The sequence below is a fragment of the Polyodon spathula genome, chromosome 12 (assembly GCF_017654505.1).
Source record: "Polyodon spathula isolate WHYD16114869_AA chromosome 12, ASM1765450v1, whole genome shotgun sequence".
Classification (NCBI taxonomy): Eukaryota; Metazoa; Chordata; class Actinopteri; order Acipenseriformes; family Polyodontidae; genus Polyodon; species Polyodon spathula.
Genome location: NC_054545.1, coordinates 5,791,482 through 5,812,688, shown reverse-complemented (window position 1 = coordinate 5,812,688; position 21,207 = coordinate 5,791,482). Strand labels below are relative to the sequence as shown.

The window sequence follows — 21,207 nt, the reverse complement described above, 5'->3', positions numbered from 1 at the left end:
CATAAGATTAAATAAGCTGTTATCAATGGTTATACTATAATATCAATGAAGGGTTATCAATTACAAAGGCTGAAGTCATGCAGTGACAGTACTCTGTACGTATGTAAATATGCATGTCCAAACTTTGTCCTGTAATTGTAGTCAGAAAACATATATTCACCAATGACCTGGAGTCTGAGGTCTCAACACACAATACATATTTATTTCATGCTTAGCTTGGCATTTTAAATCAAACATTTTCCTTTTACTGTTTCAGGACCTTCAATATAAATGTTTTTGTTTGTTTTTTTATGTAAAAAAAAAATAAATAAAACTGGATACAAAAAATATTGGGTGCTTTTATGTTTTTTTTTCTTAATCATTCATATAAATTGTAATATTTCCAGTTAGGTTGTTAAGAGCTTCAGCATTACATGTTTGTACAGAGACTAATCTGGACCCCGATGGTTGAAATGAACCTGTATTTTAAACCACAGATCAAGAAGCAAGCAAGTTCCAGAGCCACCTGATTTGGATTAACAAGTCTACTGCATATTATAGATGTTAAACCTTGCTGTAGGATTGGGACAACAAAAGTCTGTAGGATGTTTTCATCACTGGAATGTTTGAAGACCATTCATTAGACTGGGGCCATTTGAAAGTCTTAACCCTGACCCCATATTGCTAAATATTAATTAATTAATAGTTGGTTTCAAAGACCCTGATTAACAATAATCTTGGACAACATAACTTTACCAATGGCTGGTTTCACAAGCCCTGATTAGCACTAATGTTGAACTACTGTATCTAATGTTACCTTAGGTAAGATGTCCAATATTAGTACTAGTTGACTTATGTGAAACCATACCCTAAAGTAACATCAGGTGGTCCAACATTAGTGTTAATTGGGGTTTTGGGGGGAAAAAAGCCATGAATGAACTGTAAAATACATTCTGTGTTTATGCTGTGATCATTAAACATACAGTTGCCTTTGAGTCTCACCAGTCTCTCGCAAGTCTTAAAAGATAACCATCCAGGTAAATCCAATGGAGTAACACTTATCAAAAAGGCAACTGCAATAGAATAAGTGACTGGTAAAATGGACCACACTGGTAATATTTTCATAGTGTCCCATGCCACTAGTATCACAATGTTCTGAACCAATACAGTCTGGCAATCCAATGTAGTACCAAGTCAGTGCCTGTGTGCAACCGTATTAGGATCTCTGTTCCGTTGTGTTGCCATGGCAATGCTCTGGTCTCTTACGGGTTTCTTCATACACTGGTATTTTAATGGTATCCCACTGGTAATTTACCAGTCTATTCTGTGGTGGTGTAGTATTGTGTTGTACAGCAAATTCATTGTAAGGGTTATAAAAGGAATAGTTGGAAAAGTTGTAGGTTTCTTTTTTATTAATTCTCTGGATAAGCCTTTAAAAGGGCAACCAGATAAGCAATCTGTATGATCAACAAGACGTATTTTTGAGATCCAGTTTCAAAGAGTATTACATCTGGAGTGCTCAACCTCAACTGGAAACCCAATGCACACTTCAATGATTGCAGGACAGTTCAAAAGTATGCTTACGTTAATAAAGGCAGAGCACAGGTACACATGCGAGTGCAAGAGTATTCTTGCCATTCTTCCAGTCTGTTAGTCAGTATTGTTGTGAAGTTACCAAAACCAAAGTAGTCTTTCCGTCTCAAGTGGGACAACAGTCTGTCAGCATAATGGTTTGCAAAATACAAGATCCCGAAGATCTGTGAATCAGCCCCCATTGTGTCATCCCCATTAAACCAAAACATATCTATATCTGTATCTATACTTACACTGCCACCAATTCTCTGCTTTTTGGCCCACTTGAGATGGAATGACCCCAGTCTAAAAAACCTGTTTGCATTCAACACCAATATCTTTTGACTTTAAGACAGGTTCAGTCAAAGAATACATACTTAAAACAGTATAAAATGAGGCATAGGTTTATGAAAAGGATTGCCATAGACATAGACCAAATACAAGCCACACTTAGCACTGTTACATTTGTTCATTGATTATTATATTTATTTCCAAAATGCAGACACTACTTTTAATGTAATGGTTGCACATTTAATACTTTTTACAATGCGTAAATTGAGCTGGTACCCTGCTCATTCCAACTCCTTTAAAACTTTCATGTTAAATTGTCTATTGTAGCTCACAAGTACAATCAATACCATGAAGTAATATATTAGCAGACTTGCATGCTATTTTTTCGTATTTTATTGTTTTAAGAATGAACTTTAATCTGCTGCATTCACACTAGGCTATTGCCGAGTAAGCCTGTCTACAGCACGGCAGATTGATCAAGAATTGTAACAAGCTGTGTTTATAACATATACCGGCTTGCTTTCCACCTGCATGTCCAATTCATATATTTCTAATATCTCCACAGGAAACACTATGGGCTTTATTGTCAATGCCTTTGCAAAATGTGTGTGCTGGTATTCCTCCCTTCAGTATTGTAGAAATAAATATTTGCCACTTTGTTCATAACTTCAGAAACTGATTTCCAGCAGACAAATGTTTTAAGGCTCTTTAGTGGTAATCCATTTCTGTACCATGGTCTCATATCACTACCCCATAATTTGCTACTGTATTAGGACCAAAACTATGATGTTGTCATTAGTGGTAATGCTGTGGCCTGCAAATTGTTTTATAAAACTCTCAGATTGAATCCTGCATTGCAATTGGTTAATGCATGGTCATATGACCAAAACAGTTTGCATTGTTACCCAAAAAGCAGATGCCCTCTGATGCCACCCTACAATAAACAAAATAGTGCACCAGCTACAGCATTTTTTTTTTAAAAAAGAGTTAATAAAAACAGACATGGACTGCAGGTTACCATGGTATAAATGTTACCCTGGTTTGAAAAGGTGAACCCCATTGAGCAATAAAGACCATTGTCTGTCACTTTTTCAACCCTTAAGAAAAAATAATTCTACCATAAGCTTCAACTCAACATACAGTCAATATCTATATATTGCTAGTTTATTCTGTGTCTTGCATATAAGTAAGAAGACACCTTTGAAAATCCTTGTCTACTAGACTTGGTTTCTTTAGTTTTGTTCAGATTTGTTTTATTATTTTATGTTGTTCTCTAATGCTGCAGCACACAGCCCAATAACTACGTAATTGGAAACACCTTTCAAAATTCATTCAAAAGAGCAGCAGATGTACAAATCTGACTCAATAAATTAACTAGCCTCACTACAAATAAAGACTGAAGGAACGGGAGATTAAACACTCTATTATGTTATAACTTGTTATTAGATTATAACTTGTGCACAAAGACGCCTAAAAAAACAGAGCACACTAAAACATATAAAACCATCTGCACAGAGTAATACATGCTTAAATAAAGTCAGAATTCTTTAAGGGATCAAGACCAAATCAAATTTCTGTCCTAAAACGTTTTGTTTGGTCTTCATTTCACATTGCTGGTATTTCTGCTCCTTTAACAGAAGACAACACTGATCCACGGTCCCTCCTTGTGTTCAAGCAGTAGAAATCATAAGCTAATGTGTTTACGGTTCAAGAAAACGTATACCAAATACTGGGTTTGGCAACCTTTAACAGGCATACACTGTACTTCCATTTTAAAAAAGCACACAAGGTCAAATAATAAATAGCATTTATTTCCGCAAATGTTGTAAACTACTGTCTCGGGAACCCATTTCTTTCTTAAATGTGTCACTGATTTGAACGCTTTTTTTTTTCAATGTATGACTTATCTCTAAGACTACTGTTTAAAGTGGAAACTGCTTAGAGTCATATCAAAACGAGGCCTAGCGGAGCCCTGTCTGACTCTTCTGAGTTTATTTCAGTGTGAATGCAGCACATTTTAAAGAGTATTTGTATACATCAATAATAGGACAACAAGCCCTGAGGTTTCGATCGTCATGAACTTGATTTTTTTTTTCAATATACTTCATAAGACAGCATTTTTCTGAACTCATGCACACAATTTTCCTGTTACAAGCTCTCAGCATCAATATGTATCAACCTAAGCATCAATAATAAGAAAAAAAAACCTGTACACCTTAATAGTCTCTAAACTGAAATTCCAAGATTTTTTTTATCTTATTTTTTAAATTTTCCAATTTTTTAAGTTAAGTTTTAAGTTCAAATTATTTATTTATTTATTTTTTTAAAGCTTCTTTAAAGCAACTGTGTTGTCTCGCTTCAACAACTCAAAGTAAAACAATTACACCAGGACCATTACTAGTCTGCAAAGTAAGACTGTAATAGTGAAACACTAGTTAAGGTCACATTCCCAAAAGAAAACACAGATATAATATACATGATATTGTATTATGCTACAGTTTGGTTTTTTTCCCCATTGGATTAGGTCAGTTCTAAACATTGCCTCCAAATAACCTTCTTCTTCATTTTATAAATAAGCAATTGTTCTCACAATTATCAAGTAATAAAACACTTTGGCAGCCACCATCCTTGGTAGCTTTCTCGACAGGTTGACCTTTTTTTTTTCATTTTGGCAAATGAAACTTCAGTCAAGAGGGCACAGTGAACAATGTCAATGGATACGGCAGACCTTGCTCCATCTCAACTCTACACATAAAGTACCTTCTCGGCAATATAAGGCACGTTTTGAGATATTTAAAAACGACCCACTGATTCACCCATTAAGGATTTGTCTGGTTGTTTTTTTCTTCTAGTGATTATTTGTTGTCGTATTCTTTGGTTACGTTGGGTTTACTTCCATTATGCAGCTCGGATCTTTGTGTGTTTTCAAAGTCTGGCACGCTAGTGTTGCACTCCTTTTCCTGTTCGCCTTCTCTTTTCTCTTCATCCGTCGAGCAGCTCCCAAAATTCTCATACATTTTCTTGACATCTTCTGGAATGTTCTTCTTGAGGTCCTTGTTTTTGTTCCTCTTAGCCAGCCTGGTCAAAGAGCTGAATCTGTTGAAGACGTTATCCTCAGAGGAGCCTTGCTGGTCGTACTGCTCAGACATCCTCAGCCGCAGGTTGTTTAGTTTGGCGTCGATGCTTTCCTGTGAAGATGTTTTGTAGCGGTCAGTGTCAAGGCTGGCGAAGACGGCTCTTTTCTCTGGAGAGAGCATGTCCAGGGAGTGAGCTCTCTGATCCAGGCCCAGCCTCCTTCGCTCCATGCTACGCATGGTTGCTGCTCTCTGAAGCTTGTCATGGATGTCTGTGCTCATCCGCCTTCTGGTTTCTCTGAACTCTGCTCTCACACTGGCCTTCCACTCAGCAGCGTGAGCTTTTATCTCACCAACCTACACACAATCAACGACAGCATAGGGGTTGGAGACTGACAAAGCAAGCAGTATGCATGTAATGACCGTATGATTAGTAAATAGGCTTCTACTTGATAGAATAACACTTGAGAATCTTTTATATGGATTTGTTTTTTGCTTTGAGGACAAAGCCACCATGCAGGGGAATGATTAGGGTGAAATACTAAACATGGTGTTAACCCACTAAACCCTAAAATGAAAGACTTAATCCTCATTTTTGTCTAAATGGACTGTTATATTAGAGCATTGCAAAAAAAAATTAAATACATACAAATTCGATCTATTTTTTGAATGGCCCCAGAAACAATGCAATACTTCATCTCGCCTTTGTCCACATTTAAACTCCCCGAACCTTAAGAAAATATTCATACTGTCAAAACCTGTGAATTGTGTGCATGTGCAACTCAAGAGGCCCCTTTGTGCTAAAGATATTAATATTTCAAATACTTTGGGGTATAGAACAGTAGTATATTTATATGTAATAGCATATATCACTAAGACCCTTTGAATAACTCATTCCCCAATTCACAAAGATTCTAGAATCTTATAATTAGGAAGCAATACTGTAACTTCATATGTAGTTAGTTTTTTTTTTTTTTTTTTTTTTTTATTCCACGACACCCATGACTCTACCAGTATGTCAGAAAAACATTAAATCTCTCTCATTTTCAATTTAACAGCCAACAGCATACATAGCCATGACGATACACTGCAGGCTGTGAAGAGACCATTTTACATAATCTTGTAAAATGCTAGGGCTAAACCTCAAATCCAGAGAAAGCAGTGAAATATAGCTGAAGGGAAGGGGGGGCCCGACTTCCCTTGGGTAAATGTCATTAAGACACACCTTTACCATCTAGCCGTGAATTTGTAAAGCGAGCCGATGAGTTAATTCATTGGGTAGGACTAGTCTGTCCTGCACTTGACACCTTGAGAGTGCAATGCAGAACAACAGAGAGCAGAACAAGTACTACAGTAACACTAAAGGAGATGAAGAAGTCTGCGTTTATTCATGACTTCCCTCCTAGGGTTGTGTGTACAGTGAGCCGACTGAGTGAAATGCTTTCTAATTTGAAGCATTGCTTTGTGAACATTACCCTACCTCTTCTTTTGTTTTCTTCGATATGACTCTCAGCCAGTCCCCTATCATGCTAAGCACTGCTGCAAAGTAAGCAAGGCCGACCAGGATCCAGAACCACACCAGCGGTTTGTACCACTCCCGGTAATGGATTATTTTGTTTCCACCTGGGGACAACAAACAAACAGTGCATTCATTACCAAACATTATTTGGGAGACTATAATATTATAGTATTCTATAATAGTGGGCAAAACACTATAGTTTACTATACTGACATACTCCTTATAGTAAAGTATTTTTTATTTTATTTTTGGCCATTGAAGACATTCATTTACACAGGCTATAGTCCTATGGTCTCAACAGAATATTTCTGTGGAAGGCAAATATTTCGCACCACAGGCACAATAGGCTGTGCTGTATTCCTGTGCCCATGAATGATCGATTTGGCAATAAAATCAAAATCAATCAAATGCAATTAAAGTGTTGGAGGGATAACCTTGAATTAATGCAAATTGAAAAGGTCTGATTTAATTTCACATTAGCAGCACTTCAGATACCCATTGAAGTAGCAATCATCTCAAACAGGTGTGCAATGCTCAATGGAAATCGTTGTTAGTAGTTCTTAATTATGAGAAACATAAGAAGAATGCAAATTTCCTGGAAACTTCCTTGGAATGTTTTTTTCTTCTAATACAGCGTTGCAATTTACTTAAAACTGTCAGGCAAGAGTAATTTTGATATCCATAACTGTAGTCAGTTCACATAGTTTGACAAACTACCAAAGCATGGGCACTTGGTGTTAAACAAAGACCTAATAACAATCAATATAGTAAAAAAGATTTCCTGAGAAAAGGTCAGACCTAATAGGATCTCAACACCACATGCTTAAAAATATATACATAATTTACATAGCAAATTCTCTTATAAAGCTGCAAATAATGTATGGCCAGCTACATGGATGAAGAATCTGTGTTTGCCGTCACTATTGAAGAGACCCGTTGTTTGAGAGGGGGTGTTAAGCACAGGTGTCTCACAGTTTGTATTTCTGTATCTGTCCCAATACTTGTTGGAAGGTTTTGTATATGGAACCAACTCATTTTAGTACCTGCAACATAATCCCCGAACCCTACAGTTGTGAGGGTGATCACTACAAAGTACAGAGAATCCAGCGTCTCCCACTCTTCGATGGATTGGAAAATCACAGCTGGAATCGTGACAAACACGATGCAGCCGAGTAAAATGAACATGATGGTAGAAATCACTCTGATCTTGGTCTGGGTTATCTGCTTCTTCTGAAATGAGAGAGACAAATCATTTAGTGATCCGTTCTCTCGTAGTGATCTGAAAAATACATATTTCATGTGCCACCACGCCGTTCTCTACTAATTCATTATGAAACCATATTCTCTTTAACCCTGTCAGTCCTGGACTCTTTTTTTTATCGAACCCAAGAAGGAACTGTTTTATTGAGTAGGCCTATGTATGAGACAAAAACATTTTTTTACATAAGTTTATACACTGCCTCAGACTGGGACCTAGGAGTTCCGTGAGGGTCCAACGTGATTTCTGACAGCATGTGTTAACACTCAGTGTTAAGATAAGAAGAGAAAGGATTTATGGCACTTTTTTTTTACAGAGATTAAAAAATAAAGAATTAATTGATGTCTTTGAGTCGAAATGATTTTTTTTCCTATTTTAGGCATTGGAAAATATTGTGGTTTTTTAGGATGACTTTGTGACATGTTCAGTTTGTTTCACAGGTCTTTGCGCACTGGGTTGCAATGAGCTGCTGGCAAGACCTATCTACTCTACATCCAAATAGGATCTGGGATGCCAAGAAACAAATTCGGGTCTACATGGTCATCTTTGAAAGCCTTTGACATTTCTTCCCCAGGTAAAGTAATTTTCAAAGAAAGATATTTTATTGTGTGTCCAAAACTTTTTTTCATCTGTTTCCAATATTTCATGCATGAAAGGGTTATTAGTATATCGTTATGTATTTAAAATCTTATCCTCCCTGATCATGTATCTTAGCACTTCATAACAAGGTCCACAAAACAAGGTTCATGACTGGGTTATGAACCATGCTTACAGAGTCCACTAGGTTAGGCTTAAAACTAAGGCTGCCTCATAAAAAAACTTGGAAAAGAATAAGGCTTTTTTGTTTTACTCACCCTAAATACCTTCTCCACTCTTGCGATGCTCTTCACAAATATTGTCCCAAGCTGGTCCCCAATTCCAGCTAGTAGAAATCCGAACAGAGGTATTCCAAATATGGCATATAAGATGCAGAAGATTTTACCTCCTTCCGTACTTGGAGCAATGTTTCCATACCCTAATGTAAAAAAGAACAAGCAAACAATAATGGGGTTACAGCTATAATTAACCGAATAGTGCAATATTTGAATGCAAGTACCGTAGAGTCTATTAAAAAGAATGGCAACCACGGTAAACTATGGTAAATTAATTGTATAACCATGGGGAAAACTGTGGGGTAGATTTCTATAAGGGCTAGTGACCAAAGTCAATATTTTAATTGATTACAACTGCATAAATTGTATTGTTGCTTTAGAAAAGAAACAACAAATTGCAAGAACAGGTTATTAATTAATTGTTATCTTACAGGCCCTCACCACAGTTCAGTCAAAGCAGGGAGGATTCAGAGAGAAAATTATTACTCGGATACCCCTCTCCTCCTTTGCATTATAAAACTTATTCATTTACTTGGCTGGTGCACAAAGATTCAAATAGGAGGATGTCATCTATCCATGATGACATCAATGGTTGTCTTTCTGGCTTCGTGTCTTCCTTTCAAGACCAAATAAATCAAGCTGAAGATCAACAGGAGGTGGCAGCACACTTCACGATCACTTTTCATATTATTTCATCAAGCTCCAAAGTTGTATGCAGTTGTTCTACCTTGAACTTTCTTTGCTGAACACTAATTCCATTCACATAGCTGGATATGTGGGCTGTTGGGTAAAATGAGTCACGACATAAGACAGTGTTCACTGTAAATTAATTTCTAGAGCTTTGCTTACAATTGTGTTTCATGGCCCTCTCAGGGGGCAACAATTCTGAAGAGGCTATTTTTTTTTTTTCTCTAGCAAATGTAAGACACATTATTCTATAGATAACGGTTGAATCTTGCTATTTAAAAGCATTCACATAGTGGAACCCACAATGTTATTTCTTAAATATATATTTTTTATATATAATATAGTAAGCCTTTTATATGTACTATTTGTTAAATAGCATCTCATGGCTGGGTTACCAGGGAAAGTGTAAAACATGTCCCAAAATTGCGCTATTCTGCTATTTGAACAACACATTGACAAGAACAGCTGATAAGGGGAAAGCAACTTTATACCTAGGGAATTAAAATAAGTGTTTATTGTGCTCCAGGAGAATCTCAACTGCCCATTATTAAATGTAATCATACATTGGTGTTCAATTAGTTACATTTGCATTTACTTCTGCCATGACCAAGTATATATGTCATTGGTTGGTTTTCTCTAAGTTTTCTCTTTTTCTAAATGGCAAGAAAAACAATGTACAGTGTAGATACCCTTTAAATATGCAGTCTTTTATTTAGAGTAACCAAACTTTGCATGGCAAGTTGCTTCTTGGTTCAGTTTTGGTCCAAATTATGTGAATTTGTTGTCACAGTGATGAAAGAATTCTCTGAGACCTTTGTCCTCTGGATGAAGCAGTTGTTTTTCCAATAATTACAGCATTGGGAGTCACGGAGGGAAAATTGTAATCGACCCCCTTCTCAGTGAACGACAGCATCAAAATAAATTGACAAGCTGACCAATACAATATAAAGAGGTAGGAGTGGATGATGCCCGTGTTTCCGACAAATTGACATTAATTCCCAAGTGACACTATGACTGGATATTAATACCTGGGACAGCTGTGCAAGCAGTAATTAGCAGGAATCACAGCTTGCATACAGCTGTTTTATGTATTATTTGTGGACAGTATATTGGTTCTCAAGGTTATGTTGAAACTCTATTAGCTTCCTTCCAAAACAGATCCTTAAAGTAGTTTTTGTGCATCAGTCATGCTGTCTGGCCAAGGGGCCAATAAAGCAGAACATGAAAGATTCAGCAGCTTTTTCACTCAGGGGAAAGAAGTAATAAATCTTGGGGTCTGTAATTATTATTAAAAGAAGTGACAGATTATAGGGTGATATACCTGTACCCAGTTAATTCTGTTTCGTGACAGTAATAAAACATACTGGAGGTCATTGTCACTATGGCTCTGGATATGCATGGATACAAAATTCTTATAAACATTCTGGGCAAGGAATGTCAGACTGTAGTGTCTCAACTTCTTTTCACGTTGTCTTTTCCAAACCCTAGTTGTAACCAAAACCAAGACAGTCATATTAAAACACATCCATAGATTTTATTCATACTGTATACACAGTGTAAAGATATGAAAATACTTAAAAGGGTTGATATAAACCGCAAAACATTTATGCACAGGGCCCATTGTGTTTAAAAATGTATCTCTAGCAATACACAGGAGGAATCAAAAGCAGTCTCTGTGTTGTATGAAGTCACATTTTCATTATGTCGTGTCCTAAGGTAATGAGACCTATGTGCAGACGTTGAAATATAAAGGGGAGCTCAGTAAACTGTTGGTGGTTCAGCTCTAAAGTTTACCTATGGTGGTTATTACTGTCCCAGCAAAGAAGAAGGCACTCCCCAGGTCCCAGTGGCTCATATTGTTGGATGTCTCTCCTATTGGACTCACTCCAGCACTTACAGCATCAATAGCATGCTGAAAGGAAAACATATACAGTGTTATATATCTGACAACAAGCAATTACATTGTTAATTACTGAATACATCCAGCACAGTGCAGCTTTCCTTTTTGATTTCAAATTGATTTATTTGCTGCTGCAGACATTCCCAATTTGCTTTTAAATAAAAAGGTAACCAGAACAATGTTAATTATGCACTGCCCTCCAACAAATACTGGGAGAATATCGGAATACCCTCTGTCCCTATATCCAACACTAGTCATCTTAGAGACTTTTAATACACTCTGTAATACACATATTAAAAATGAGTACGGTCCCAAAGCAATTCTACCCAGTATATTTGATTAATAAAAATGGGAATATAAATCGGGCATAATAATACAAAGCATGAATAAAATGTCAAGAACCAATTTAAATGCTACAATTAGAATAGATATGTCCATGTTTAAAAAGACGTAAAGTACCGCGTTTTTATCTTTATACATGTGTTGCTTGTGTGCCTGTTTGAGTTTTAAAATAGACCCGCTGGAATTATCTCTCGGCTTTGTTTTCTCACCAACAGAATAAATCAACCATTTTACATAATGTATTGGCAAAGCAAAATTGCTTGCATCTGTAGACTATAAAGTATTGTTTTTTGCAATGTAATATTTAAGACATGCTCTTCTGTGAAATTAACCATTGCTATTAACTGTACAATTGAAATGAAAAATTGAATATTATATTCTTTGCCAAGAATCAAAACAAGCTCCAGCAGAATTTTCAATAAACAGATGGAATTCATGGGTAAAAGGCTGTAGTCATTTAGAACCAAATGTCAATCTATAATGTATGCTGTCAGTTACAAATATAGATGAAACGAAAAATAAATTAATGACTAATGTTTTGACTATGAAGACATCCAGAAAAGATTTGTTTTGAATAAGTTATTTTTTGTATTACTCCAAATATAGTTTATTAAATGACATGTTTAATAAAATGATACCATGTCACCACCCTTTCCTCATGTTTACAGTGGAGTGAAACCTAGATAACACAGTCCTTTACAGAATATAAATAATAACATCAGAACCCATTATAATACCAGTGTATTACCTTGAAGACATCTGAGCAGAGCTATTAGCACATGGCAACACTACTAGCAATGGCAACACAAGGGATTTGGAACAGGTACACTGTATTGCACAGTGACAGTGCCTTTAACAGTCGGATACTATTATGAAACCAAGGAACTGCAGTAAGTTGCCAGTGTAGTTTGGTTTATATACAGTATCACCCATCACACCAAGCCTTCATTCAAAAATTCTTAGGTAAATCTTAAAGAGAAGCTGAGTCAAGTATACAGACCTTTCATAAAGGCATCATTGATGAAGGAATTCGCCCAAAAGTTTGGCTACATGAATCTGTTTACCTGTAGTTTGGTGTGTATCACTAGCATTTCATACCATTCACAATACCTTTAGAATGTCAAAGACATTCCGCTCAGCTCATTCCATTGTAGCTCTGCATGGCCTCTTACAACAGAACCATTGCATTGCAGATCATCTGGTAGGCAGTGGCTTGACTGGGTGTCAGTCTCAGCTTTACTGCTCTACTCGGTCTCTGCTGTTTTAATAAACTGTAATCCCAAAGCAAGACTGAATCACATTTATTGAATGCAATCATTCTCTGTTGTTTCAGGCTTTCTGACACTAACTCACAATTACAACTGCAAATCCATTAAAAACAAATCAATCCCCTTACAATTTCCATAATATGTCTTTTGGCTGCAGAGACCTGAGATTAATCTTTAAAGCTGCCAAATGTGGAGCTGCCTATGTTGGAACTGCTTTGCCTGTTTCACATGTATTTTGTGTTCAAGCTCTATACATTTATGCTAGCTAATATATTATTTACTGTGATGAAATCAACCCAAGACAATTTTACATAACACAGTATACATGTAGTTGAATTATGTTGGCTTTACTTCCACTACATCAACATGCCATCATTCAGGATATAGAAACAGTGCTGCGATAAACTGATCTAACATTATAGAGAACAGATGAAAGAGAATTGCAAACAAAGTCAAGCTGTACCAGCTATCCCATTTATATCAAGCACAGTGTGTCTGTTGCCATTAATAATTCAGGGTTTGAATTAAGCCATGGCATAATGCCTTGAAACCTCCCACTCCAGCCTCACTCCAAGATAAGTAACCACTTGTCTTGGTTGCAAAATTCAGAACATTAAAGTAGCCAAAGGGAAAAAAAAACTCTAAACATACCTTCTATAATGTCCCTTTTTTTGCAAATGTAAAATGGCATACCCTGTTGACAGTCTCTATATGTATTTTTATTTGTATGTTGCCTCCAAATTAATACCACACAAATGTATAAACATACTCACGCTCTTCTGTTTCCTCAACAGTTGAGAATAACTCATTAGAATTTAATAAGGAAATGCTATTTTTAAAACTCTGATCTGCCTGTTTTTCACCTACATGTGTAGACTGGAAAAGCAATTTCCAATATTATTGTTTGTACAGTAGAATTGGTCTTTTCTTCAGTGTTTGCCAGTGGGGTAGAAATGACTTAGCTCACTTACTCAGAAATACCCATTATATTATAGTAGCAGAAATGATGCTTATAGCTGTACATGCATACAGCTTTGACTGCAGTTAGTATCCAACCTGGTACTACATTGTTTCCCTGGCTGGTGTGGGGGTTCTTCAGTTAGTATGGGAGTGAAGCAGCTTGATATCATTGGGGAGGGACTCTTGCTAAATGAAGACCTTTTCATTTGTTGGTAATTTCACTGGTGAACATGTGGGAAGGATATGATCGGCTTTTGGCCTGGTTTGAGCTGATAAACACCAGAGCAGGATGCAGTGATAAGGAGAGTTGGCTTGCCTAAGAAAAGAGCGAAGTGATAGGCTGGACTACTGTTCCTTAGTCTGTTCCAAAGCTTAGGGAATGTTTATACTGTAGAATTGGTCTTCTCGTCCAAAATACAATTGAACTGTCTTTAAAAAGCTGTTCTGTTTGCTTAATTGATTTTATTCATTAGTTTAATCATCAGCCTGGTTCATCTTCTCCCACCAAACACTTTAAACGCTATATTATTTATTTATTTTGTGAATGTTTGTCTGCTGGCACAAAAATTTGCAGCAGGCTTTTATTTATTTATTTATTTTACCTCAGGTTTGGCTGTTGGACAGTGATTGCTCAGTGGTTGGGAAATGTTCTGTCAGCAGTTTTCCAGACACATGCTCGTGTGCGCATGATAATTTTCCTCTCTTGACATTTAATTAAAAACTTATTTAAAAAAATGAAAATAAATACTTGAAAATCTCAACTGGTAGAAAAGCAAATGTTATGTTACTACGTCAATATTGCAGTATTGTAGTGTTACCTGAAATGACTTTCCTCAGTTGGTTTGTTGCCTTAGAAACAAGTGGAATCTCCACAGTGTCCATTGTGTGACATTTAATTTTTTATTTTTTTTATTTTGACATTGCTGTGTTATTAATATACTGCATAGATTTAGTTATGGAACAGGAAAATGAACCACTAAAGAACAATATGAAGGCTCTGCCATTTCAATTAAGTTTCTCTGGCAGCTCAAGTTTTGACTGTAAGCAGTCAGTAGCAGTGTGCTAATCCTTGTGATTAGCATGAGCTGACAAACTGTTTGTCAAAATTCAAATCTATAATTCACTAACAATAATTAAGAAAAAAGCCTGTGATATCACAAGTCTACCTTTGATCTGCCACTGTTAAACAAATCCAAGTAACAAATTCCAAATGCAAAAACACTATAACCCTGTTAACCCTTTAACCCTGTGTTCACAGTATCAATAAGGGATTTATGAGAATACAGTAACGCAAGATTGTATTAGTTATTTCCCATAGTTTGTTACCGTGCAATCAATATAAAGAAGCCTTTCACAGTGGGAATAAGCTTGGGAGTGCACTGGTATTTGTTTCTCGATTAATGAGTCACTAGTATGTCTGTGTGACACACTGCAGAATCTGCAGATCCCTGCCTATTAAATTATATATTACACAGCTTGCCTTCAGCCTAAGAGCTCTACAAGAACAACTCATCTGCATTCTGCACAGAGAATAATTTAAACCAAAGCATTGCTTGTCCAACAGGCAGTTCAATTACACACATCTGGTTCTATGATTTGTACCTGTGTTCTTATACTTTACTTCTATTCCACTGAAACTGTGTTTTATAACTACAGGGATGTATTGTTAGAAACAATGAAGAAAGTTGCATCAAGCTTGATATTGGTTGATAAGAAGACAGCAGGATATCTCTATTCACACAGTAGACATAACACCTCATCACTCAGCATACACAAGATAAGCATTGCGATTTTTTGCTAAACCACATTATTTCTTCAGATATTGCAAGACATATTTCAGGCTTGCAATGAGACACATTTTTATTTTTATTTGACAGATTTCATTTTAAACTTCCCGTGTTGTCTTTAAAGTTCCAAACACAACAAGATTTGCACCCCACGTAATCCTGCTTTTGATCTGCATTTTGAAGAATTCAACATTTTCATAGATGCTTCCTTTGTCAGTGAATCAAACAGTGGTTTGTATCATCCAAGATAAAGTTTATCAGTATCACTGGTAACATTAAGCCAGAACATATATTTTAAAATGTGCATGTTTTAGAGCAATAAATATCATACACTGTCAAAGGATTAAACAGTGTTGAAAGACATGCAATTCCATGTTTTCCTGGAAACCACTACTAATTAGGAACATGCCTGGGGTTATCACAGAGTGGAGTCAATCATTAAGAGCTAGAGATGTGGGAATGGCATTTTCTCTGCATTTCACGTGTTTCTATTTGGGGCCAAATTTCAAATACAATGGTATGCAGCTGAGCACCCCTGTAGAAGGTTTGTAAACAAATTTCAATTCAGAATCATGCTTGGCTCCTTGCTTGCATAATATAGTGGTTTTACAACAGAATATATATATATATATATATATATATATATATATATATATATATATATATATATATATATATATATATATATATGTTTGTGTGTGTGTGTGTGTGTAAGATGTTGTTAATGTATCTACTAAAAAATATTCACACAAACCTTCTTGACGAAGTAAAAGCCGAGTAATAAAATAATTGTGTGAGATGTTCTGTATAGCTCTGTGTGCCAGTAACATCATTTTCAGAATGCAACACTAACTATGGGATATGCCACAATGAATAACTGATATCATTTCCACTCTGGTTTCATTGTGTTCTGAACTTCACAATTAAATATTGGCTGTAAATGTGCAAGCAGAAAAAAATAAACAGGAGAAACACATACTGTATTACACCATGTGCAATATCCAGTTGCGTATTTACAATGTAGTTACTATGTAACCACACACACAGTGAGTAATTGCAGTGTAGTAAAGTGTTCCCTTATTTTGTCAAACTCAAAAACATTGAGTAGAATGTATTCCTTGCTTGATAGAGTATGATTTAGTGTAACAAAATGTATGGGATTATCGTTGAACCCGTAAATAAAAAGTGTGTGGGTTATACATTAAGTATTCAGGTATGCTACTCCAGGATACTATAGGATATGCCCAGTATAAAGAGCGGATTAATAATTAACTGAGGCAGGTAGGAACATAAGGTGAAATGTCCAGATTTATCTCATCCGGATTCACTGAATGCAATATACATAAAGGAGGGAGAGTCTTCCTTCTCCCTTCAAGTCAGTTGCTCAGATAAAGGCTGTGACAGAAACCTCATTTGAATAGAGTCAATGCACACTGTGAGGTGGTGCAGTAGCAGGACTCATGGATGCATTGGTCTGCTGAACCAGAATCTCTCAGCACTGCTCCGCCTGGAAAAGCACTGGAGCGCTGGAGCATGATTGTTCATATTTTCTCTGTGTCAAAAGCCCACTATACCAAGTGGGGGTCAGGTTTCGGGGGGGGGGGGGGGGGGGGGGGGGGGGGGGGGGTTGGGGGGGGGGACACACACAAAAACAACTACATCACAAGCAGACCTACATTACACAACGGCCACAGTATACTTTGTATGGAACAAACTGCATTTTAAAAAGGTGTGTTGATGTTTGTACCTCATCAGGAGCTGCCCTTCAGTTCTAGATGCATGCCGAAAGACAAACTGTATGTAACCCAGGCAAGATATATAGAAATAAGAGCTATCTTGTGCATAGTTGTGTAGCTCAGCGCCAGCATCATCAATAAAGACACAGTACTTGATCAAGCCTGCTTTACATATGTCTATGGAAGGCAACTATAACAGAAGAGCAGCTCCTGTGCTCAGGTGAAAGCACCTTAAGAGAGACCTACAGAAAATACAGTCTTTGAATAAAAGCAATAAATGACAAAGTCATAAAAAAGGTACAAAGATATTACCATTGCCGGTAGCACTGTGGTCTGCTTGTATTTCATCAAGATAATACACCAGCAAAAGACAATAATATTTTTTTCACATTTTACCTGTATCAAGGCCTCGAGTTCGCCTGACTTCACACAAGGATGTTTCTGGAGGAATTCCGATTTTTCCACGGCTATCGTGTTCTTCTGGTTGCTTTCAAAGGGTTGTTCAAGAGCCCGGAACACAAGTCCTCCAATCACCAGGTAAGCCACCACCACCACAAAGATGGCGAGCACGGTCTTCCACTTCATCACGGTCTGCGGGCTCGGGGAGCTGTTGTCCATGCTGGAGACTATGGTGGTTCTGGAGGATATGGACAGCCTGGGGAGTGGGCAGTGGTCATTGGGATTTGCATCACAGGCAGGCATACTAGATTGAACAGCCACTGGAAATAAAGAACAACAACAACTGTTGTACAGTGAGTGTAAAGACAATGTTTAATCCTAGCAACATGCTCACAGACACAGAGTGAATCATTGAAGCTGTGCTTGACCAGACAGACAGAATACTGCAGACTCGGCTGCACTTCCATCAATATGCTTGAACTTCATCCGTTGTTTTTACATATAATGAATGACAGGCAGCCTTGTTTTTATCTACTGGTTCTTGTGATTTAACACCTACTCAGGGACACTCGGCACCAGAATCAAGATATAACATGAACTGTTTTCATTTTTTATCAGCTCAATAGTTTACCCTATTTGCTACTGGTGCTCATATTACATACATAAATTAAATACAAATTAAATACAAATATGCTTTGCCAAGTACATAAAGAGGGCCATCACAAAGTGATTGTAATAGTCTTTCAAACTCTTATTGCTGCTAACAGTGAAATCAATGACGAGAATAATAATGCCCAGTGTTGCCATTGTCATATTGCAATGTAGCTTTTGTTAGCATAAGTTAGAATGTATTAGAGGCAATATAACATTATACTATTATGTTTAAATAAAGTATCAGATTTAAAGCTCTGGTGTACCACAATTATACATAATCGTTACCCGAAAATAGAATGAATTAGTGTCCAAATGAAAAGCAGACCTTGTTACACTTGCTTACATTCCCCAACTGAAGTTTTGCTGCAGGTACTCAAGCTGCCTTTCCTTGTACCACTTTCTGGGCCATACCCTCCAAAAAGCAATTTCCTTTGCGTTTGTTTTGAACAGTTACACCCCAGCCATAATAATACGTGAGCCTAAACAATGAGAATTAGCGCATCATTTCAAAGTGGGAATGCTTCCGTGCAGCAATGAAAATTCGTTCATTCCTGTATAACCTGCAGGTATTTGTTCCCCTTTCCTGAGCTTATTACCATGAATTATAAAGCAGTTCCATTTCAAATGATTTAACGAAAAAATATCAATAGTAGCTGTTTGTTTTTTTAACTATTCCTGATCAACAAATAACAAACAAATCCCTAAATCGTGTATTAACCGATGAGTATTGGATGCTAATTAATACAGCACTTGTTTGAAATGATGGGTCAAAAACGACGAGAAAATGCTTAATATACAATATTGAATACTTTTAATAACGTGTAATACAATATGCCCTCCCGACATCTAGAACAGCAAACGGAACTCTGGCAACCACAAGCAAAAATGATGTCACCTATAATTTATCACCAGCATTTCTACAGTTTAAGGCGTATAATAGGTTATCTATTGCCACAGGGTATAACGTATTCATCGTGTATTTATTTACAAAGAAATACACTTCGAATATAAAAAGAAGTCTAATTGTACATCTTTGTACATAATTGTACATACTGTATTTAAGGTCAAATATAAATGCAAAGATCATTATTATAGGAAAGTAAGGAATTTGTTCACATTTCATTCGTGCTTCTGTAAAATGCCATGCTGCAGAATTCGTCCCTATGTACTGACTTTCATAGTTAATGAAAAATAATCTGTGCATCTGATTTTTCTATAAAGCTAAAGTATTCTAGCAATGAAAGGGTGGGGGAAAGCATATAACCCCCCACACACAACCCCAAATGGGAATCAGTCATGTGTGGATGAAATTCAAGAGATTGCTGTCTGGGAAGGGTTGCATGTAAATGAGGGAGAAACGCCTACGTAGCAAAATAGGATAAAAAAAAATTAAATGCCAATATGCCTCTATGTTTCATCTTTGACTTATTTTTCTCCCTTATGATCCTAATAGTGTTCCCTTCCTTTGACAGACTATGTTTTCCCCAGCTGTCTACTCCCTGATATATCCCGCTGAGACCATTTAAGCAAACAGACCATCTCAGCCATCAGAATATACATCCAGTCATATTCAAGAATTATCAGAAAGAGATAAAGGTGCTTTCGGTTTTATTGGTAGCCTTCACTTCAAACAAACCCACTGCAGTCTGCATATTTACAGAGTCCGGCTAAACCTGGTGACGTTTATTTTGAAGTCTAAATGGCAACTATCTTAAAATGTTTAGTCAGGTGTAACGAACTATCCGAGAATAAAGCACAATTGTTCAAAATTCACAATATGCATTTGATACACTGTACTACTGCACACCAGTGATAGGCTTTCAGAGTCCAAAACAGTGGCACCACTGAACCCAGTAAGATGTGCCCATAAAGTACAAGCAAACACGTTATCACGATAAAACAGGGAGAAAAAAAAACCAAGGGAAAACAAAAACGACCAACTCTTTTAGTCTAAATACAAACCTTCTGGATCCCAATTGACTTGTTTCCTTGGTGTCTCTATTGGAAATTTCATCTCGATATTTTAGATAAAGAATCCCAACGATGTCCAAAGCTGCATCCACAAATTAATGTCTAAATATAATGAGGCTGCGCACTTAAATAAAACAAAAACTATTTGTTTCCAAGTGACAGAAATAAAGGGATTGCAAAAGAGGCAGCATCCAAAGCCTCTTATTCCACTTTTGTCAGAAAGAGGATGGTCCACACTGGGACAAAATTCCGATTGATCTAAACGAGCATCTTCAATCCCAGTCTCAATGCATTGGTATACAAACACCCATGCTGCTCATCCAGTATTGCAGCAGTATTCCACACGTCAGTCTCTGTGCATTGGCATAAGTCGACTAATGATTCTGAAGTAAACTGCAACGATGGTTAACTGAACGCCAACAGCGTCGCTGAAAGCAGTGTTTAAAACTGATCACTGCAGCACAGTTCAGAAATACTAGAGCGTGTGTCGATACCCCACACTACAGCCTCCACTGCAGTGGTGACGGATTTTATTTTTTTATTTTATTTTTTTTCTTCTGGCATTTACACGCTTGGCGATGTTGTGTTCTGAGCAAAGATGCAAACTAATTTAAAATCTCGAATAAGGTTCAATCGAGATGCAAAAAAACCGGTACGAATTTAATTAAATGTAATTCAAACTATTTAATAGTAATAATAATATTATGAGCATTGATCTTTTCAATGAAACGATTATAAATTCCTTGTTTTGTCCAAATGAATAGCCTATACCTATTGCTTTTGTCTGTGTGATGCGGTGGTCGTGTATCCCTGAACCTCGTTGTTAGGTGGAGTTTCCTGCAGGAGCTACGCTCCACTGACCGGCAGCAGTAGCAGATGGCAACCCTCAAAGTCCCTGCGCCAGAGTAACTCGTCGCTTTCACTCTATTGCCAATGTA

The 21,207-nt window shown here is 36.9% G+C and overlaps 1 protein-coding gene across 1 annotated transcript; it reads right to left on the bottom strand.

Annotated features, from left to right (window-relative positions):
• Positions 1-314: 314 nt before the first annotated feature.
• Positions 315-20,715, bottom strand: LOC121323952 (potassium channel subfamily K member 10-like). The gene is made up of 7 exons (XM_041265296.1): positions 20,261-20,715; positions 17,642-17,964; positions 11,047-11,164; positions 8,548-8,708; positions 7,479-7,665; positions 6,397-6,539; positions 315-5,273 (listed from the first exon to the last, which is right to left on the bottom strand). Exons 1-7 carry the CDS (start codon positions 20,310-20,312, stop codon positions 4,698-4,700), a joined length of 1,560 nt encoding a protein of 519 aa, XP_041121230.1. The 5' UTR covers positions 20,313-20,715; the 3' UTR covers positions 315-4,697.
• Positions 20,716-21,207: the final 492 nt, after the last annotated feature.